Genomic DNA, 21350 nt, shown 5'->3' on the forward strand with positions numbered 1-21350 from the left:
AGAGTAAGCTGGGTGTTTTAATTCACTTTTAAATCTTCTAACTGCATTCATGTACTGCTTTTCTCTTTTCTCCGGAAACAGTGAACCAAGGGATCCGTATTTGTTCTGTCTAAACACCTATTTAAAACTCCAGTTTGAACCATTTTCTCATTTTTGTGCCCTTGCCTTTTCTCTGTGTTTTTTCAAAGAGGAAAGAATTCCCAGGCTGAGATATTATCTCAAGAGTTTTGTCTTTCTAACAGAGAGGTCAAACAATGTGAAGTGGCTTCCGAACCTGGGCATACAAAAAGCTCCCCGCACTGAGTGGCTGCTTTAGATGTAGGTTTTGAAGAGGGAATTGCATCTCCCTGTGCTTGGCGAGGCTTTTTAATACATGAGTTGATGGGCAGAGGGAAAGCCAGGAATGAGTTCACAGAGGAGTAATTTAGTAGGAAATCAGTGTCTCCCAAGAGAGAATTTTAAGACTCTTGTCACCTTACCCTGAAGATACTTATTTTCACAATGATCTTCACCTCCTGGGAAGTTGCTCCCCTGTTATCTGCAATAGCTTGATGTCCTTGGATATCCCATGTTGCTGTCTGTGGATTGAGTGCATGGGAGAGTGGGCTGCAGTCCCTGGATCTTGGCCCCTGTACCTGTCTGGCCTCCATGCCCTGGCCAAAGGCAGCTCTTTGCTTTATTACTGCAAACTGAGGCAGTTGAGTTTAACTTACGGGAGCATAAATTGGAGCAGGTGAAATGCTGGTGGGGGTCTTGTCCGGTGGCTGCGTGGCAGCAACCTGCGTAGAGGAACAGCAGAAAACTCTGAGAGGCAAGTGATGCACTGCTGCAGTGATGGCTAGGCATCCTCTCTGAACACCTTTCTCTGCCCCAGTTTAATGTCCCTGGTGCCAAGAGCATTGCCCTTGTACTCACTGAGAGGAGTTTCAGTATATTTCCCCATCCTCAACCTTTCCACTTTACAGTTTATTCCTTGTTTCACGATTAACTGCATTTGAAATTAGACACGGAGACATGTATGAGTGGAAAACCAAAGGAAAGGTCTCAAACTGTGCTGTTACTATTAATGGCAGGGCTAGCAGCCAGTGAGTTCATTTGGTTATGCCAAACCCAGATTAGACAGTACAAACTCTGACAATTTGGTATTACTTTCTGAAGAAATTATTCAATGTCTGTTTTCTATTGGGGATACAAGACAGCATTTTGGAGCAAAAGAATAACTTTCTTTAGCTGTTGAACAAACACAAAGCATCTGCCTAATACGTGCTACTCACGTTCAAGGAAATATAGGCAGAAAAGGTTAATTTTGGAACTTAGTGGATGAAATCCCGTCCCATTAGAGTAAATGGGAGATTTGCCATTGACTTCAGTCAGGTCAGGGTTTCACCCGATACTTTTTACATATGTTCTTATACGTTATGATAATTCGTGAATGAACTAAAATAGTCCTGTAGAGAATATATGAGGATTGTTCTTCTCTGCCTTGTGGGGAGCAGACTTCATTAATATTGGGGTCTTTGGAAAGAAATAATGGATGGGAGAGTATTTACTACAGTAACAATACATACTTTATCTTGTATCTCTCTTTTGTATAATCCATCAACAGCAGCATTGCACAGAGTTAGCTGAGAAAGGAGCACAGATGGGAAGAAAATGTTTGAAACCAGATCTGAAGGGGGCTGAGGTGATGTTGTCTGGATGGGGCTTTTAATCAGCGGAGAACGCAGAGTATGTTGCCCTTTGAGCGTGTCTGTCTTAGGTTGTTCCAAGTCTATGATCCAAAGGCCTAGCTAGGTTTCCAGTCTCATTCCGGCTGGATTTCTAAATGCTCAAGACAGCATTAGTAGCCAGGACAACTTTTTGGGGGGGATTTTGCTTTGTTTTCTGTGACCTGGCCAGAGGAGATTGTGATGAACCCTTGTGAAGACAGAGCTTATCATTTCAGCCAGGCTTTTGCCTTCCAACAGTAGGTTCATTCAACACACTCCTTATGAAGATGCATCTTCCATCTGATCAGAAACCAATACCCATGGAGATTATGAGTTAGCTTTATCCCCTGTGAGTGCACAGTGCCTGTGCTCCACAGTCCGTTTTGACCACCTATTGCCTTGATTTGAACATGTTATTTTTGGCCCAGGAAGTTCCAGCCATCCGAGGGAGCTTGTCCTTTCCTGGCTCAGCCACCAGTTAGTGCTGGATCTCAGCCTAGAAGGCTGCTAATGTGAGAGAGAAAAGGGGTAGCTGGAGAGCCATTTTCTGTTCAAGAACTTTGACTTGGAAACTTGCTTTCTTGCCTTGGTCAGAACATCTCAAGGGGGTGAGTAAGTGGTTTGGAGCTTAGGGAAGGAGAGGAAGAGGACGAAGTTAGTGCCATGCAGTTTTGTGTTGCAAGATTATGGTTAGCAGGCAATTGGGGGAATCCTCCGTTACTTTAACTGCAATCAGTTTAAATATGCAGTGAAATGGAGTAAGAAGTGGCCACCTAGAGAAAATAAAACCATGGCTAATATAAACCCCATGTGTTTATAAGAGTGTGAGAAGATACTAAAAACAATTGGTAGGTTAAAAAACGTTTGTGATGCTGTTGACTGTAGAGTAGTCCCAAGCCTTTGCTGACAAATTTGCTTTGCCCAGCTCAGGTGTGAAAGCAATAGAACTGTTCAGGTGGTACTGAGTGCAAGTAAATAAGGTGTTTTTTTTTCAGAGCAGCTTGGGTGTCTTCCATAGCTGTGGTATGACTAAATCCCAGCTACGATAATTTGCTTCCATATAGTTAAGAGCCGTCTACATTTCCAAGTGGATCCTACAGTTATGACTACATGGCTGTTACTGCAATTAAAAAAGTGTATTTTAAATTAATAAGAAGATTTAAGTGCTCGTTGCTTAAGACTTGCATCTGTTTAGCAGCCTAACAGTGTGCAATTCTGAGTGGTCTGGATTTTTCATTTCCCCGGTATACTACTGATTCCTGAATTCTAGTTGGTACTTCTGCTATAGCTCTATCCCATTAATCTAGGCAATAATGGTGTGAAGTTGTTGCAGTAAATAAAACATTTCAGATAAGCACTTTAGTGTTCAAGCAAAGAAGCCCATGGGGATATTTCAACTCATTTTGATTTCCTTTAAATATTATCTTGGCCACAAAGTGCTATTATTTGTCCTTGCAATATGATTTTTTTCTGGAAGGCTTTAACACAAATTCTCTTGTATCATACTGTCTTATAATAAATTTTCATGTTTTGGCGGATGTTCTGGTTTAAGTCTGCTCTAAAACAGAAGGAAGGAAAGTAGCCTAAAATAGCAATTACAAGAGAGATTTGAGGGCCATGAATTATTTTCTATTTCTGTCACTGGTTTAGGTCTCAGCTCAGCATGCCTTGAAGTTGCAGGAAATCTTTTATGGATTTCAGTAGATCTTGGTTCAGGTGCATTCAGTCTGACCCTGGACACATCAGGTGCCTTCTGTGCTTGGAACTGAAATGTGCATACTCTGCTTACCCTATAAAGCTTCATTCATTCACATCTGTAGAGAGCTTTAGGACTTGCAAATGAATGCCACTTTTTGAAGTACAAACTATTATTTCAGTGTAGATGAATTCATTTTACCTTCCCACCAGCTGCCAGCAATCTGTTTAGTGCAATGAAATCCTGACAGCCCATGTCAACAACTGAAAGCAGCTCTTTCATGACAGAGAGAAAAAGGAAAGAGAAAATGAAGACCTGAACTCTTCCCCTTTTAGAGAATGTCTTTGTGTAGGAAAATAAATTTTTTGTCTGTTATTTCAAAAGGCCCTCTCATAAAAGAAATGCACATTAAATTAAAACCGCTGTTATTTTTTCATTCCACCTCGATACGGACCCCTCCTGGTTCTTGATGAAGAGCGAGGTGAAATATCGCACAACTGAGCTACAGAGAAAATAGCAAAACTGTTCCAAGTGCATAAGCCAAAATGAGTGTTCAGAGAGAGATCACCATGTCATGAGCTCATGCTGGCAATATGTTTTTTTCTTTGTGTGTAAACTGAGATTTGAGCCTGAGAGAGACCCTATATTCAGCCTTGCAGGAGCACTTTCATACATGTTGTTTTCTTAAGAATAAGCGAGGAAGTTGTGAACTGCTCCCAGACCTAGGAAAATACCTACAGCCCTCAGTGAGTTCTGCTACTTGATGGTCGTCTCCTCTTCCCTCCCCACCATTCAGCAATAAACTGAAGATGGAGCCAGAGAGAAAGCATCCAGATTTTACTGAGGGGACAATGTCTTTTTTCCCTGTGTTATTATTTGGGTTTGTGTGGTGATCTGGGAGTCTTGCCTGTTTCATTTGGGAGGTGGTAAGCAGATGTAGGGGTGTGGTGGGCAGAGGCAGGGATATGGTGGTAAGGGCTGGGAAGCTGAAAGGCAGAGCCCTGTGTGAAGCAGGGACGGTGCAGAGCCTGGGGTCCCCAACCCTGTGTGGCAATGGGGATCCCATCTGTATCATCCCAGCAGCAGCTCTTCCTGTGCAGAGTGGGGAGGGACCCTGGGGTGCCTGGGACCTCCCTAAGGAAGGGCCCTTCCTAGGGACCAGCCCAGAGGCTGGCTGCAGAAATGGTCTTTTGTCTGGTTTGAGTGAAGGAAAATGATACCCTGGGCACAGCTCAAAGTCAGCAGAGCGCTCAGTTTCTCTGTTCTCTGAATTTTCAGTCAGGTAAGTACTGGTGCTGCACAGGGACAATGGTATTTGAATTCACTAGGATATTTTATGCCCCTCTCAGTGCTGGTTTGTTTCTGCTAGATGCAACACTGGGATTTCTGGTACATACGTGTTTCTCCCCTTCCAGGCAGTTACACCTCCCTGTGCCTGAGGTCTGCTTCCAGCAGAGTGGAATCTGTTGCACATCTTTTTCTACATGTAAACACTGTACATATCCTTTTATCTTATCTTTCTTATTGGCAAAGGCTGAAGAGCATAGCGTTAATTCTTTTCCTTGGTGTCCTGGAAAAGGCTAGTAACTCTTGTTAGGAAAAAATGTGTTTTAAAATAGATGCACTCCAATAATCCCCAGAATGCTGGCACCCAGTTTTAGAGTATGACTGAGGCTGGGGGTATCCTGGCTCTGGGAGGGGCCATCTCCAGCTGTGCTGTCCCCAAGATACCGACTCTGAAAAGCAGGTTTAGGAATACAGTCTCATTTTCCCGATGGCATTGTTAGAACAGTTCAGCTAAGGGGTGCATTTTGTGTTATTTTGAAAGAAGCAACCATAAACCCTTTGATGCAGGAATTCAGGAGCAATGTGGTCAAGTCAGGCATGAACACATGGCAAGTGCAATTGAAATAGCAAACTAGGCCTACAGACAGTTCTTGCCTAAAATAAGATGTAGGAATTTAGTCTTCCTATGATCTCATCTTGTTCCTGTAGCCACATTCTAGGGCATGAATGTATATGGGTTTAAAAGTACTGCTTGCATTTTACAGATGCCAAGTAGTCCTTTTTTTCCTCTAAATACGATACAGAAGTTTATCTTATGCCTTACTTAAAGGCTTGAGAAGCTTCTCCTTCCTATCCTTTTTGGCTCAGTTCACTCTGAAATACAAACATTGATTGCTATATTTACTGAAGTATGATACATGAAAGCACTGCAACCCTTACATAGGGTAATGTTAAAGGTAACACAGTCAAATATGTGAATATTTATTAATATGCTAAGAGTGATGAAAAAAATATTTTTGTTGACTATTCTGTACTGGGGAACAATCTGCTCTGGGTAGCGGTGTGATCTCATGTGTGAAACTTTAAAACCACTGCTTTGATCTCAAGCATCTCATAGTTGATATTCCGGTCACCAGAGCCGAAGATCCATAGCTAAAATTGGTAAAAGCCTATGTTGATTTATTCTTGAACACACCAGGGAAAAAAAGGCCAGCGGTGAAATACAGGTAGAACAGGTTGGGAAAAGCAAGCAGTGAAAAACAAGCCTTGCTGACTCCCTGTGTGACTGTGTGCACATGGAGCAAAGGCTCAGCAGGGAGCTCCCCACCCCATTGCATTCACTGTGCAAAGACACCTGTTTGGCTTTAGAAACTGTGCTGGTGAGATAGCCGGGGCTTTTCTGGCTTATAACCCATCCCTTGGGGCTGTTATTTCAGGGTGGGGACCCTGAGGGTGGTGCTATGACACCTCCAGCTGAAGAGCAGGGTCAGTTTTACCTCCGGGCTCTCTGTCCATTGCGGGATGCAAATGTGCCCTACACAGACGTAATTTAGTATCTGCCTGTGGAATTTGATAAGGAACCTTCTCAGCCCCATAAAGATTCTGCAGTGATAAACTCTATAAAAAAAGGATGAGGATCTTGGATAATTCCCTGTAAAAACAGGATTTCCCCATAGAGATGTGGAGTGGCTGGAGGAAGCTGTCAGAATAGCTTTTATGTCCTAAATTAAAACAGGCAATCAACTTCTGTCTCCAGCACTCAGTTTGGCTTACTCTCAAGCAAATAGGATCCATTAATTAGGATTTGTACAAATTTATTTTCACACATAGTAAAAATAGATGCCTATGGAAAAGCTGCTAGGTGCTCCACTATCCCTGACGAACATGAACAGAATTAGCCAACAATTAGTTTATTGACAGCTGCCAACAAAAACAAACGTGCAACAGGAGGTAATGCAAACATCTGTTCCCCCTATGGCTGCTGGGGGTTTTCACCCCATCCAGCCACACCTCCAGCTGTCACCTCCCCAAAGAAATACATAGTACTACATAATACTGTGTGCCCTGAAAATGAGCAGGTCAGGGCACTTATACTGGGACAAAGAGTATTGTTTTGTTCTTGTGTATTTATAGCTTTGTCTTAATAGACTGTTTAATAAAGCATGTGAATCTTTTAGGAACGTAATTGTGGTAGTGTCAGTTTTAGCACAGCAGCCAACGCTCAGGCATCAAACTTGTTATGAAATTATCATCTGGAAAGAGTACAAAAGCTCAAAAACTGCTGATGAATTCATTGCTTCTCGTGCTTGTGCACGTCAGAGAGAGAAGATGGCCAAGGGCATTAATTCACACATGGATTAGAGTATATTTTACTTTTAAAAGCAAAGCTCTTTTCTGATTTACAGCTATTTAAAATAATTACTTAGCTCAAAGCAGCAAGGGAATCAGCTGGCATAGTTAGTGGCTTAGCATATTAAGATACAGCTTTATGTGTCAACTCTCCCTCATCTCAGTGCCACAAACTTGAGTCCTCAGCAGGGACTTCAGCTGATGAAGTGATAGCAGCAGGTTTCCAGGTCTTGAGCATGCTGTGTGGGCTGCTCTTCTGCGATGAGGGCAGCTGCCCCGGGAAGCTGGATTTTCATAGATGTGAAAGCCAGAAAGGAACAGTCTAATTGTTTAGCCTGACTTAATTTTACTCGGTAATTCCTGCCTAAAGCCCTGCCATTTGTGGCTGAAATAAAACATGTCTGTTAGCTGTCTAACTTTGATTTAAAGACTGCAAGTGACAGAAAATGCATCCTATCCTGTGGCGTGCTATTGCAATCGTTCTTGATATTTGCATCTTGTTTGCAGTTTGAACTCTATTAACAGACTTTTAACTTGCAACTACAGTATTAGGGCTTGCTGGCACCAGTGGTTCTGTGCACAGTGCTGGCCAATATTAACATCAGCTAATTGATGTCACTGAAGGGAAATCTGGGAAAAGCTAATTCAGAGCAATCCTCTAAGTGGTGGCTTCTTACGTCTTCAGATATGATTCTAATGGTTTTATTTTGCTTGCTCTCAGCCAGCTCTTGCTTTTTAAAGCTTCAAAGTTTAGAGAGAGATTTGGGGAGTGTAGTAAATGCTAGGATATCGTGTCCTCTAGATATGGAATAACTTCTCTAATGCTGCACTCATGTCCTTGAGTTAAGAGGCTGCATCCAGATGAAGATTATCTGTGGATTTAGGCCTCCTGCAAATATGTTTGGACATTGCATACTTCTGGTGTCATCTGCAGTTCAGACAAACACATCAGATAACAGGATTTGGTTCCATTTTGTTTCTCACATCTGCATCTTTTCTTTTGCCCTTCTACACAAACAGAATTTGACTACTGGATCTGATTGCAGGTTGTGATCTATTATTGTGTGACAAGAGTTGATAATCTAGATAGTCTCATACATTTTGTCTGAAAATTCAACACAGCAATCAAGGGAGATATATCCAAGTAGTATTAAGTTCAGCCTGGGATTGTATTTTATCAAGCTTTCTGGAGCTCACCTCCAAGTTTTAGAGAGACCACTAATGCCTAGATTCAGCAGTGGCAAGCAGATGGCAGAGGACAGCTTTATGTGGAATGCAACCCATGTAGTGGGAAGCTCTCGTATATTTATTCCTGGCCCATAAGGATGAACCTTTGAACCCATCTTAAAGGGATTGTTTCAAATCTGCATCAGATTGTTGGAATAACAACAGCAAAAGAAAGAATCCTTCATTCTGTCTTAAAGATAGCTTTATAACATGTTAATTGTTATATAGATTGCAAAACAAATGAGGCAATGAACAACAATCAAAAATAGGGCCTTTTGGAAAAAACTCTGCTACAATAATGAAATCTGTGGCTAAGTTTATAAACTAAACATAGATATAGATAAAAAATTGGTTAGGATGTCAAAATCTGAATGAACACCTATGTAGTAGAATTTCAATTATATTAATATTTAATATTTTAATATTTTCTATAAGCTTTGTTCATAATAAAGAATCAGTTATATATTGTGCATAACAAGAAATGTCTTCATCCTGCAGGGGATAGTGGGATAAATTTAACGTGTGTAGAACAGAGAGTTCTATTTTTCCAGGCAGATCCAAATATATTTTAGTAATCATCTTGACAAGTGATGTGACACTTGGGTTTGCAGCTGGGAAGGTGTGTAGTAGAAACAGAACGGGATTTACAGCAAAGAGATTAATAAAGATCCATAAAATGAAAACACAACATTAGGGCAGATGATTAGGACTGGATGACAGCATATGAGTTAAGTGAACTAAAAGTTAATATGAAAATATTGATTTGGGTAATCCTACTTCGTTATATCTGAGTGACAAATTCTGAAATAATTGCCAACAGAAGGCGGTGGCAACATCCTCTACCGACGGAGCGAAGGCATCATGGTATATCTGAAATGAAATTGAAAAACACACTACTATTATCTGTACCATAAACAGTAGGAAAATCTTCCCTACTTTTGTTGACAGACTCATTATTTCCAGTTACATTATTTCCAATATTGTCGGATTCTGGCAATACATGATTCTTTATCAGAGATTCTTCATCTATTCCATAGCAAAATTAGTCCTGCAAATTAGTTTGTGATTAAGAGTGAAGGGATGACTACCAGAAAAAAGAATTAAAAATCACTCTTAATTACACTTCACTGCATTTAGAAGGAGAGAAGTCCCATACATAGCTTTTTATTATAGCAACTGTGACTAGCCTCCATTTGGTCACCAGCAAATCTTTTGTGCAGCTGACACTCCTTCAAAGAGGTGTTGCTGGAATCAATACATATGTGCCTGGGGAACTATAAATAACGAAACACCTGATGCTCTGCAAAGTTAACGCTTTCTCCATTTATCACATATTCCAGGCTGAATATCGATAGTGACCCCAGCCAGTGAGGCTGGAGACAGACATCCTTTCTTAGATCCAGCTGCAACAGTTGAAGATATTAGTGCTTGCTCACACCACAATTTTGCCAGAAAGCTGATTTATATGGGCACTCTGTAACCCAGCATAGGAAAAAAAATCACTGGGGTTAACAGAAATCATTGTTTCAGCATTGCTTAAGCTAATCTTTGTCCTTAAACTAAAAGCACAGAGGATCAGGGAATACCACCTGGTAGACAGAAATGGAAGCGTGGTACCCGCTGGCTAAAAGGCAGTGAGGAGCAGCTGAGACCATACTGTCTTCCTTCAGCACAGGAAATAACTTCATGGAAAGATTTTCAGGTTTTATTTTATTTGCTTCAGCTCTGTCTGGAGCAGTTCAGCCACGCTCTGCCCTCAGCTGGCTGCTACCGCCCATCTAATGAGCACTGGAATGGATCCTGTAGCGCTCCCACCCTGCGTCAGTCCCGAGTCAGGTGGTTTGGCTTCAACTGCTGCTGCTGCTGAGGATGGTTTGCAATGAGCCAGAGAGCTGTAGAAAAGGAAGTAGTCATGCTGCTTTACCATCTCAGACATGTCTTCACCATGGGAGGGTCACATCTTAAGCTGCCACAGCTGTTGCGTGGGCAAGGAAGTGTTTGTGGGTAGAATTAACTCTGTTAATGATAGACCTGCATGGTTGTAACAACAACTATGTCTGTTTCAGTGATCTTTCATACTCTAGTATCATACACAGCTTTTGATTTGCTAGAGTTTAGGAAAGTTTCCTTCCTCCGTGAAGGAAAAAGAATTTACAATTAATCCAAGGAGGATTAAACGATAGTAAATAGTGATTTACAAATACCAGCCAATTAAGTTTGAGCAGCTGATACAGTTATCACCTTCCTCAGTCCTTCCTGGAGGTTGGATCCCTGCCACAAGGACAGCTGAATTTGGCATGTGGAGCTGCTCTGGGAGCACCAGAGTTCACTGCCTTGCATAGTGGATTAGAGGGATGCCCGTGCAGGGTTGCCTGAAGAGGCACAGCTTGAAACTTCAGGAGTTTGAAAGTGAATCTGCATGTTGATCACCTGCCTATGAAGTCAGAGATGGCCACCTCCAGGAAAGGGAACGGAGAACAGCTGGAGATGTAACTTTCTGCTATCTAACTGAGCATGCTGGCTCACACACAGGTGATCCCTTCTAAATGGGAATGCACAGGCATTTAGTGTGCTCTAACCAACACGCCTCATCTTCAAATAATGTTGTACTTATCCTCCTGTCCACTTTTTACACTAGAAGACTTGGTAAATCTGAGGAGCTGGCAAGTGTCTTCACCGGGAGATCCACCTGCGGAGGGTGTAGAAGGGAGCTACTGCACTAAAACTTTGAAACCTTGTTTCCTCTGGGATAATGTCATTGTGGCAGCTTCCCTGCATATCTTATGTATATTAGTTCCCCTTTCTGTGTAGGTCAGCATGTCACTGAGGAGATGGGGAACAGCAGGGGTAGCTAAATATATCCAGGAGATGACAAACATCTCCTCAAGATTTAGAAACTTCTGTTTGTGGTTTGTGGAAGAAAAGAATGAGGTCATGAACATGGTAAAAGAGAGGAAGAGAAAAAGTTTAAGAAAGGAATGGAAAGAACAGACTCAGAGAAGGCAGGAGGATGAAAAAGGTGAAGCAATGCTTACAAGGTAAGGCTCATGCTCGCAGTAGGCAGAATATCTATAGCATCCCAAAGATGTAGTTTTTCTGGAGACATGTAGTTGGGCAGTGGTTACATATGATTTTACTTCTCATAAAACTGTTTAAGTGCCCTGGTTTCACAGAATACATGAATACTGCTGGAACCAAGATAACTATGTCAATCTTATTTTTTCTCCTGCTATCTTCATGCATGCTGTATCTCAATACGGAACTTTCCTCTTTAGGCACTGCCTGACCTTGTCAACAGAAGGTTTTGCTTAGCTTTTCAGTCAATGTGCCTGACTGAACATGATTCACATGTTTTCTTAGTGACTGCATGGGCTGTATGGGACATGGCTCTTTTTCCAAACTTGCTGTGATTCAATGGAATTCAGGCATTTTCATATTGAACATCTGTGACTTGGGGAGGATCCATGTGTTTTCTCAATGAATATGAACGAGGCTGGCAAGGGCCTCAGCGTTTCCTTCTTGCTTCTATGCTTGTAATTATCAGAGTATATAAATATACAGAGACTTTCTCAGAATGTGCCTAAGAAGATCTCACAAGATCTAGCTTTTGCTCAGCCCTGTCTCTGCGTGTAAGGAGGCAAGTCAGGTACACTGGATAAGATCTTGTGTGTCCCCTCTCCCTTGCATGCAGCTACACATGTGCACTAAGACTTCTAGACTTACTTTAGAACCTAGTTTTCCCTCTTACCTGCATATGTGGGACTGTTAGGTCCTAACAGTGTTGGAAAAAACATTCTCTTTCCCTTCTCCTCCCCATACATCAAGAGCTGTTACAGCAACTTTTCTCCCTCCTCAGGAAATATTCTGGCAATGGTGCTTGGGTAGCTTTCACGACTTGAAAAAGTGGCAAATGGACTAAAACAGCTGCCCTCTCAAAAGTGCCCTTTCATAGGAAAGGACTGAGCTACAGTAACTTCTCTTGCTACTTTATTGTCTTTCCCCTGATTTCACTTGTCTGTCCTAGAAGGAATTTACGTTTCTCTGAACAGCTACTAAACTTGCCAGAAAGGTGAAATTAAGTTTGTAAAGGATCGGTGAGAGCACCAAGAGACCAATAACCATTGAAGTATTGTACTTAGCTTTCATGGAAGGATGGATGGTTGGTACATAGCATTTATATGATGCTGTATGTTCTCAGTGTCCTTGAAGAAACACTAGTTCATTCTTAGACCACTCCGAGTTAGATATGGGAGTCAGAAGAGTGGTAAAGGAAAGACGTTCTGGTCTTGCTGAAGCTAGTCGAAGTTTCTACTTAAAACTTACTTCTGGTAAATGCTTCGCTGAGTGCTATACATTGATACGATAACAAGCAAGGAAAACAAGGACCAGAATATTAAGGCGAGAAAAATCCTTGCTGAATTATCCGTTTATCCTCGTAGATTTCTGTTTCATTTAAATTCTCGTCCTTCACGAAGCATGCCTCTGCATCTAGAGGCAGCCCGTGCGCTAGTCACGCTTTCCCCATCAGCAGGAAGCCAGCTGATTTCCCGATGAATCAGTTTCGGCAAAGACCTCTCCGGATTCTGGGGGGCACTGGAGCAGCGCCGCGCCACCCCGGCCCAGCGCGACACGTCCGTGCGCTGGGGACGCCAGGCCCCCCGGGCGCTGGGTGGGCGGGCGGGGCGGGGGCTGCGCGGGGCGGTGGCGACGGGGAGCTGCTCTCCCGCCCCCTCGCACAGGCTCGTCCTTCCCATCACCGGCGGCGGCGTTCGGGAGTTTCTCCCGCGGCGGCGAGGCGAAGGCACCTGCCCGGCGGTGGTGGCGAGCAGCAGGGCGCAGCCTGCCCGCGATGCCGGCTTAGCGGAGCATGGCGAGGCGGCTGCGGGGCAGCAGGTGCCGGGGCGGGCGAGGCGGCGCTCCCCCGACGGGACCTACCAGGGCGCTGGCGCTGCTGGTGCCGCTGTGGCTGTGCGCGGCGGGCGGCGGCGCGGGGCCGGTGTATAACCTCAGCCTGGCTGTGGACGAGGGGCTGCCGGCCGAGACGCTGGTGGGGGACATCCGTGCGGGGCTGCCGGCGGGCTCGGAGCCGCCTGGGGGTTTTTTGCTGTCGGAGGGGAGCGGCGAGTCGGCAGTGCTGGCGGACTTCCACGTCCAGCCGGAGACGGGCATCATCCGCACGGCGCGGAGGCTGGACCGAGAGCGCCGGGCGCGCTACAGCTTTGCGGCGGCCACGCTGCGCGGCGAGGTGGTGCAGGTGGAGATCGCGGTCACCGACGTGAATGACCACCCGCCGCGCTTCCCGGCGGACAGCCTGCAGCTCAATGTCTCCGAACTCAGCCCGCCCGGCACCGCCTTCCGCCTCCCGGCTGCCCGCGACCCCGACGACGGCCGCTTCGGCACGCAGGGATACGCGCTGCTGGAGGAGGGCGGCGCGGCGGGAGAGCCGCCGCTCTTCCAGCTGCGTTACGGCCGGCCGGAGCCTCTGGAGCTGGTGCTGCTGCGGCGGCTGGACCGTGAAAGGGCGGAGGTGCACCGGCTGGTGGTGGAGGCGTGGGACGGCGGGAGCCCGCGGCGCCGCGGCCGCCTGCGGGTGTCGGTGCGGGTGCTGGACGAGAACGACAACGCGCCCACCTTCAGCCGTGGCGAGTACCGGGCGCGGCTGCGGGAAGACGCACCACCGGGCACCGCCGTCTGCCGCCTGCGGGCCACCGACCCCGACCTGGGCGCCAACGGCGAGGTGCGGTACGCCATCAATCGCCGGCAGAGCGACCCCGACGGCTACTTCGCAGTGGAGGAGCGCAGCGGCGTCCTGCGCCTCCGCCGCCCGCTGGACCGCGAGGCGCGGGCCCTGCACCGCCTGGTCGTGGAAGCGCGGGACGGCGGCGCCGAGCCCGAGATCTCCAGCGTCCTCGTCTCCGTGGCCGTGCTGGACGTGAACGACAACCGCCCCGCCATCCACCTGCTCTACCTCACCGAGAGCGGCGGCCCGCGGGTCTCCGAAGGGGCGCGGCCCGGCGACTACGTGGCCCGAGTCTCCGTCTCGGACGCCGACGAGGGCGGCGAGGAGGAGGAAGGCGCGGAGGGCGGCGGTGGCATCGCGCTGGCCCTGCTGGGCGGCGACGGCGCCTTCGCGCTGCGGGCGGCCGGGGCCGGCGTCTTCTTCCTCTGCGTGGCGGGGCCGCTGGACCGCGAGAGCCGCGACCTCTACGAGCTGCGGCTGGTGGCCACGGACGGCGGCGCGCCGCCGCTCTCCGTCGAGGAGCCGCTGCTGCTGCGCGTCGCCGACCTCAACGACGAGGCTCCCTCCTTCCCGCAGCCCCACTACCGCGCCGCCGTCTCCGAGGCCGCCTCGCCCGGCACGGCCGTGCTCCGCCTGAGCGCGTCGGACGCGGACGAGCCGGGCTCTCCCAACGCCGAGGTGCGGTACGCGCTGGAGGGCGACGCGGCGGCGCTGGCGCTGCTGCGCATCGACGCGCGGAGCGGCGCCGTCAGCACGCGCGCGCGCCTGGACCGCGAGCGGCAGGCGGCGCTGGAGCTGCGCGTGGTGGCGCGCGACGGCGGGGTGCCGGCTCGCGCCGCCGCGTGCCGCCTGAGCGTGCGCGTGGAGGACGCCAACGACAACGAGCCGCGGTTCGAGCGGCCCGTGTACCGCGCGCGCCTCCCCGAGCACGCGCCGCCCGGCCGCCCCCTCGTGCAGGTGAGCCGCGCGCCCGGCCCCGCCCCGCCCCGCGCGGGGTCCCTCAGGAACGTGCGCCTTGTCCCGTAACACAGGGGTAGCTTAAACCCCAGAGGGGGCGGGCTAAACAGCCTGTGGGGCTTCTGAAGGCTTGGGGTGGTCCTTAGAGGTCCATCTCCGAGGGTAAGCGTGAGTCAGACTGAAACACAGAGGAGGGCAGGCAGAGGGGCCTGAAATTAAAGAGCGCTTCAGGGGATTGGTGATATATCCCGGAGCTCTCTGCTGAGGAGGATGATCAACTCACCCTGCCTTCACAGAAACTGATTAATGCTAATAGAAAAAAGCGTTCTGCCTGTCCATAAAACCCCCTTTATTCTTTGCAAGTGAGGTTGAATGAAGGCTTTGGAGAGCCAGGGGTTGCCAAAGAGCCCTTTTGCTTTTAGCTTGTAATGACATTTCAGAATTTATGCCTTTGAACTGAACAAAGACTTCTCCATCAGGAGAAAATTCGCAGCAGTTGATCCTGGGTGAATGTAGACATGTTTCTGAGTTTGTGCAGAACTCACGTGAATTTGGGGAAAACGTAATTTAAGAGGAGACCTAGGGAGAGCTGCAGGGTGTTTCCTCAGTACGTTTGATGAGAAATCATTCTGCCTTTATCTCCGGGTAGCCTCATTAATTAATTTTTCAAATCAGGAGTCATTGATGACATTTTGGGTCCAACAGTAGTTTATTTGCACAAAAACCATATTCTGCTCTGTCGGTTTTTTCTTCTCTTTTTCTAATTGCACTCTGAACTCAAAAAGTACCCAATTTGCACAAATTGATCTGTAAAAAATTTGGAAAGGTTGAGCTCATGGAGCTTTTCATTTTGCATCCCAAACCAAAAAGAAAATCCCATCACTGCCCTTTTTTTTTTCCCCTCCAACCCCATGCGGGAAAAACAAACAAAAACAAACAAACAAACAAACAAACAACAACAACAAAAAAACCCCATCCTGAACCAGTGTCCTCAGGAAAGCCCTGAAGAAAATTAATAACGTGCTTTTACGAGTTCTCCTCTCCCGGGGAGGAGCGAGGGGAGCTGCGGCAGCCGCGGGCGTCCGTGGTGCTGAAAGGCGGCGGCGGATGGGAGGCCGTCGGGGGGCATCGCCTGCAGCCGATCAATAACGGGTTTTCGCTCTTGATTTAATTAGAGAAAAGCTTCCTGAAGGATTCCTGAATATTTTAAAGAAAGTAACCTGTGATTGTGGCTTTATCATTTTTTTTTTCCTGCTATGTTTTGATGTATTAGTAGTGCAGATTTTCTAGGGCCGCAGGGGTCATGTTACTGTGGCTGTCATCTGTGGTGTACTGAATTTTGCAAGTGTCACCATGCTGCCATAATCCTGTTTAGGAAGGAGAACTAAATAGTTACACCCTGGTGGCTGAATGATCAAACCTGGGATATTAAAGCCAAAGGTGAGATATGAGGGATATGCTCAGGTGGAACAGCAGATGAGCAGCCCATGGACTGCCTGGGAACGAAGCTGTTACTGCTTACAGGTGAATCCAAGATCACCATAGTCACATCCAAGTTTCATACCATGTTGTGTAGCAGGCTTAAGCTTTAAACATACCCACTTTTTAAAATTATCCTCGAACCTCTTCCCCCCACTTTCCTTCTACTCAAAGATTGTGAGCAGGAAGGGCTATCATGAAGCAGGCAGCTTTGTTTACGTTGCTCTAGGATGTAGCAGTGAGTGATAAGAATGTAGAAAATAAGTTTTGGTTTGGCCAAGCTGTTTTTCAGGATCTGTGTTGTGAGTGCTGTCTCTAAGTGGGCTGTTGAACTTCAGAGCTAGCATGAAAAAGAGATAACCATGGACTCTGTTATTGCTGCTCCTGGAGAACTGGACACAAACCAAGATACTGAAGGAGGCTACTCATGTCATAACTTCCTCTGCTCCACAACCTGGGGGGTTGTGATAAACATTTGTTTTACGTTTAGATTACACTCGTAGTCCCTGGAAGTCTTCTAAACCTTCTAGTCTTTTCCCTCTGTAAGCAGAGGGTCTCTTGCATTACTGAAGTCTTGTTTATTAGTAACCATAGCTTGAGGACCAACTGGTGACAAACCATCACCTCGTACATTGAGTGTCTAGAGCCTTCTGCCTTAGTGCTTTGCTGTACCTCTGTCCAGCCACTAAATAACTGGACAGTTTATTCCCTTATGTTCTTGACTGCGTGTTGATTAATGGGACATTCATTTCCTTCTGGGAAATCTTTTACTTCTGCTGTGATTATTTAGATTATCTTCATTTTCCCTACTCTCCACAAATGTGGCATGTAATATGGGCAAGACTTATGAAATGGAGCAACTTGCATGTAAGTCTGTGTTTTACTGGTTTCTCCTAGTCTTTAGGAATTTAGTGATTAGGAGGCTTAACTGTGCACTTAAAGGACATCGTTTTCAGCATCTTCTGGAAATACTGCTTTATTCCAGGCATATGTATGGGCTTTTCCTTGTAGACAAAAGGCTCTTCCTTGCAGTGCAAATTGACCAGTAAGGGAGAATCCAGATCCTGAAAAACAACTGGAATTTGTTTGCATCAGCTAATATAAGAAAGAAATGTGGCAATGGTTTTACCCCAGATTGAATCTCTGGGGTAGATAACAAAGGTGGAGATCAGAAATCTGGGTAGACAAAAGAGATAAAGTTTAAATGAAGAAAAGGGAAAATCAGTGGGAAAGTAACGGGTTATCAGACATCAGAAAGTAGAGCAAAAGTATGCACTGAAAGACATAAGAGGAATTTTGAAAGGAATTTTGAAGTCATTAACAGCCTTTATCACATTTTTGCCCATTTTTGTATACTGAACTTCTGGCTTGTTAGCAGTTGTTATAGACACACCTTTGTTAAAATTTAAGCATTGCTGGTGAGATGATTAAAAAGAAGCAAACCAAAAAAAGGTACAAGAAGGAAAAGGTGAACACAACTGGAGATAAATTGTAGACCAAGGCAATTTGCAGTAACAAAAGCAGAAGCAGCAGAATCACTCTTGGTGTGATGTCTGCAGATGTTTTAGTAACGTTTTGATATTTGCAGATGCATCAAAACCCTGGTTTCTTCATGTAGAGGTACTGCATCTTAATTTTGAGTGGTCACTGGCTTTAAGGATGGCATTGATTATTCAATTATTCTGATGAACTTTCAGCATAATATGAATCTGTTTACCTGGAGACCTTCAGCATGGCCTAGAAATGGAATAAGGTGCAGGAATGAGTGAGAGCACATTGGGCTTTCTCCTGTTTTTCTTATCATACCTTTCTTCCCATTCTCAAGGACCAATGTGATTACAAATGTCTATGACTGTTGAGTGATGGTGACGATATCCTATTTCTGCACTGTTGGCAATTTTAGGTAGGTTTAGCATCTGTGATGTATACCCCTCTGATGACTGCACTTCTGTGGCCTAAAAATATGGGGTGTGACAAAGTGTCTCTCTTCTGAGCCATTCACTTAATCTTATGAATGAATTAAGGAATAAAGCTTTGCCGTAGAGTAACAGGGGTTTAATTCTGACAACAAATTTTATCTTCAAGCTTTTTTAGGTGACTGCAATGCTTCTCAATTCTCCCTGTTACGATTCTCTGAATTATAGTACTGTGGTTTTTGTCAGGATTTTTAGTCTTCTAGCTGAAGTGGCAATATTCTCTCTCTCTCTGAGCAGGCTAAAACTTCATCTAAAAGGAAATCAGCACATCAGGTTGGCACCAGTTTGCCTTGTGTTTTACCTTTTACCTAGATGGGGTGGAAACACCACGTTGTGTTTTGTATCCTCCATGGACTCCTGCATAAAAGAGTATTTTCCTTATTGGGCTGTGCAAAGCTTATAGTTAAAGATTTGGTGACAGAGGCAGCTCTCAGCTCAACTCGTATTTTGAACTTAGTGAAGGTGTTTATTTTGTGTTATACAGCACAGTACATTCTGTATATGTTTGGGGCTTATAGGTTAAACTTTCTTCCACCACTGGAGTGTGCTGGGTACTCTGTGGCGTAAATGTCATTCACTTTATACAGCACATGCATTCTTACTAAAAGTCTAACAAGTTACATACCTGTAATTGCATCTTGAAGAGAACATTAATTGTCATGAATTAATTGTCATTAATTGTCATGTCAGTAGATTTTTAGTAAATGTATTTTCTTTTATTGTTTATTAGAAAATTCGTGTTTATTGGCTTTAGAGTCATCTCTGAAAGAGCAGAGGAAGAGAAAAAACGTATGTTATCTGGCAAATGATAGAGACCCATATGCATTCCACTGTTATGACAGCTTGCACTTTTCTGGTCCATTAAGGAGGCTGTTTCAACTCCCTGGTTAGAGCTCCTCCATTCCTTTTATTTAAAAATAACAGACTTTCTGATACTGAGATTGTGGGAGGTTTGTAAATGCTATGACAGCAAAGGAAAATTTTGTTTAAAGCTCTTAAAGCTAATCTAGATGTACCAGAAATTCTGGGATAATAAACCTATGTGATTTTAGAAAATCATATTTAAAGGTATAATATATGTAAGAAGAATGCATGGGTTTTGAGGATTTTAAAGTGCTTAGTATATTTGAGAGTTGTTCATGCTTACTTGAAATGCACATTTCCGAGAGGTACTTGAAGAATGAGAGAGTTCTAAAACAGACATTATAACATGAATCTTCTCCTATTTTTTCTCTGCCTTCTGCAAAATTAAAAAGGACAAAGAGGACAAAAAGGGATGGAGGCTACATTCCCGCTTTGAGGGATGGAAATTTAGAGACTGTGATCTGTCATTGAGACACTAAGCAGGTAGCAGCATTGGCTGCAAACTGCATTTTTCTTCCTTTTCTTTCTCTGAATGTTGAAACAAGGAGCTAAAAGGAAAGTCTTTTCCATGATGGTTTTGGTTCTGGATCATTTAATCCGCACTGCAATTACTGAAAGCAGAAATGAAGCCAGCAAACTAGGCTCAGGTAAGTTATAAAGAGCTATAAAATCCAACTCATCCTAGTTAGAGATAGAGTAATAAGAAGCAAGAAAAGATCACGCCATGCATTCCTCTGCTTCTTGAGCTTTGCAGGTCTAATTTTGACTGTGTTCAATTTCAGGAAGTCAGCTGCAGAAAAGATAGATTTTGTTTGTTGACTTAAAATGCCACTGTGTTTTAAAATTAATACAATTGACAACAGGAAGACCAAACACCAGACTGAACTACAGTAACAGCAGAGAAATTTGTCATCTAACCTATACTTGCTGGACTTCTGAAGGGCAAACTTCAGCCTATTCAGGATGATGATTTGGAGAGTACCTTGAGAAACAGCCCTTAAAAACAAAGGGGTCCAGGAAGGATGGACATATTTCAAGAAAGAAGCCTTGAAGGCACAGGAGCAGGCCATCCCTATGTGCTGAAAGATGAGCAGGTGGGGAAGACAACCGGCCTGGCTGAACAGGGAGTTTTTGCAGGAACTTGGGGAAAAAAAAGAGGGTGCATCACCTTTGTAAAAAGGGGTGGGCAACTCAAGAAGTGTTTAAGGATGTCGTTAGGTCATGCAGAAAGAAAATTAGAAAGGCAAAAGCTCAATTAAAATTAATTTGGCCAATTCTGTAAAGGATAATAAAAAGTGTTTTTATAAATACATTATTAGCAAAAGGAGGGGCAAGGAAAACTTCCGTTTTTTATTGAATGCAGGCAGGGGGAATGTAGTTACTCAAAGATGAGGAAAAGGCTGAGGTACTTAACATCTTATTGATGATCTGGATGAGGGAATCAAGTCTACCATTAGCAAATTTGCAGATGATGCCAAGTTGGGGGGAATGCCAGTCTACTGGAGGGTAGGAGGGCTATGCAGAGGGACCTGGACAGGCTGGATAGATGAGCCAAATCTGGTGGTATGGGGTTCAAGAAGGCCAAGTGCTGGGTCCTGTACTTTGGCCACAACAACCCCATGCAGCACTACAAGTTGAGCAAGCAGCCAGGCAGAAAGAGACCTGGGGGCACTGACTGACATCAGCTGAACATGAGCCAGCAGTGTGCCCAGGTGGCCAAGAAGGCCAATGGCATCCTGGCCTGGATCAGGAACAGTGTGGCCAGCAGGACCAAGGAAGTGATTCTGCCCCTGTACTTGGCACTGGTGAGGCCGCACCTTGTGTATTGTGTTCAGTTCTGGGCCCCTCAGTTCAGGAGGGATATTGAGGTGCTGGAGCAGGTCTAGAGAAGAGCAACAAGGCTGGTGAAGGGACTTGAGCGCAAGTCCTATGAGGAAAGGCTGAGGGAGCTGGGGTTGTTTAGCCTGGAGAGGAGGAGGCTCAGGGGAGACCTCATCACTCTCTGCAACTACCTGAAAGGAGGTTGTAGCCAGGTGGGGGTTGGTCTCTTCTCCCAGGCAACTTGT

The 21350-nt window shown here is 45.4% G+C and overlaps 1 protein-coding gene across 1 annotated transcript in view; it reads left to right on the forward strand.

The window, feature by feature from the left end:
• Positions 1–13135: 13135 nt before the first annotated feature.
• Positions 13136–21350, forward strand: part of DCHS2 (dachsous cadherin-related 2) — a 109004-nt gene continuing 100789 nt past the window's right edge. Inside the window, exon 1 of the mRNA XM_050338639.1 lies at positions 13136–14965. Within this exon, the coding sequence (XP_050194596.1) occupies positions 13136–14965 (1830 nt within the window). The remainder of the gene's footprint in view (positions 14966–21350) is intronic.

Source organism: Myiozetetes cayanensis, unplaced genomic scaffold, assembly GCF_022539395.1.
Source record: "Myiozetetes cayanensis isolate MyiCay16 unplaced genomic scaffold, myiCay2020 scf7, whole genome shotgun sequence".
NCBI classification, from domain to species: domain Eukaryota; kingdom Metazoa; phylum Chordata; class Aves; order Passeriformes; family Tyrannidae; genus Myiozetetes; species Myiozetetes cayanensis.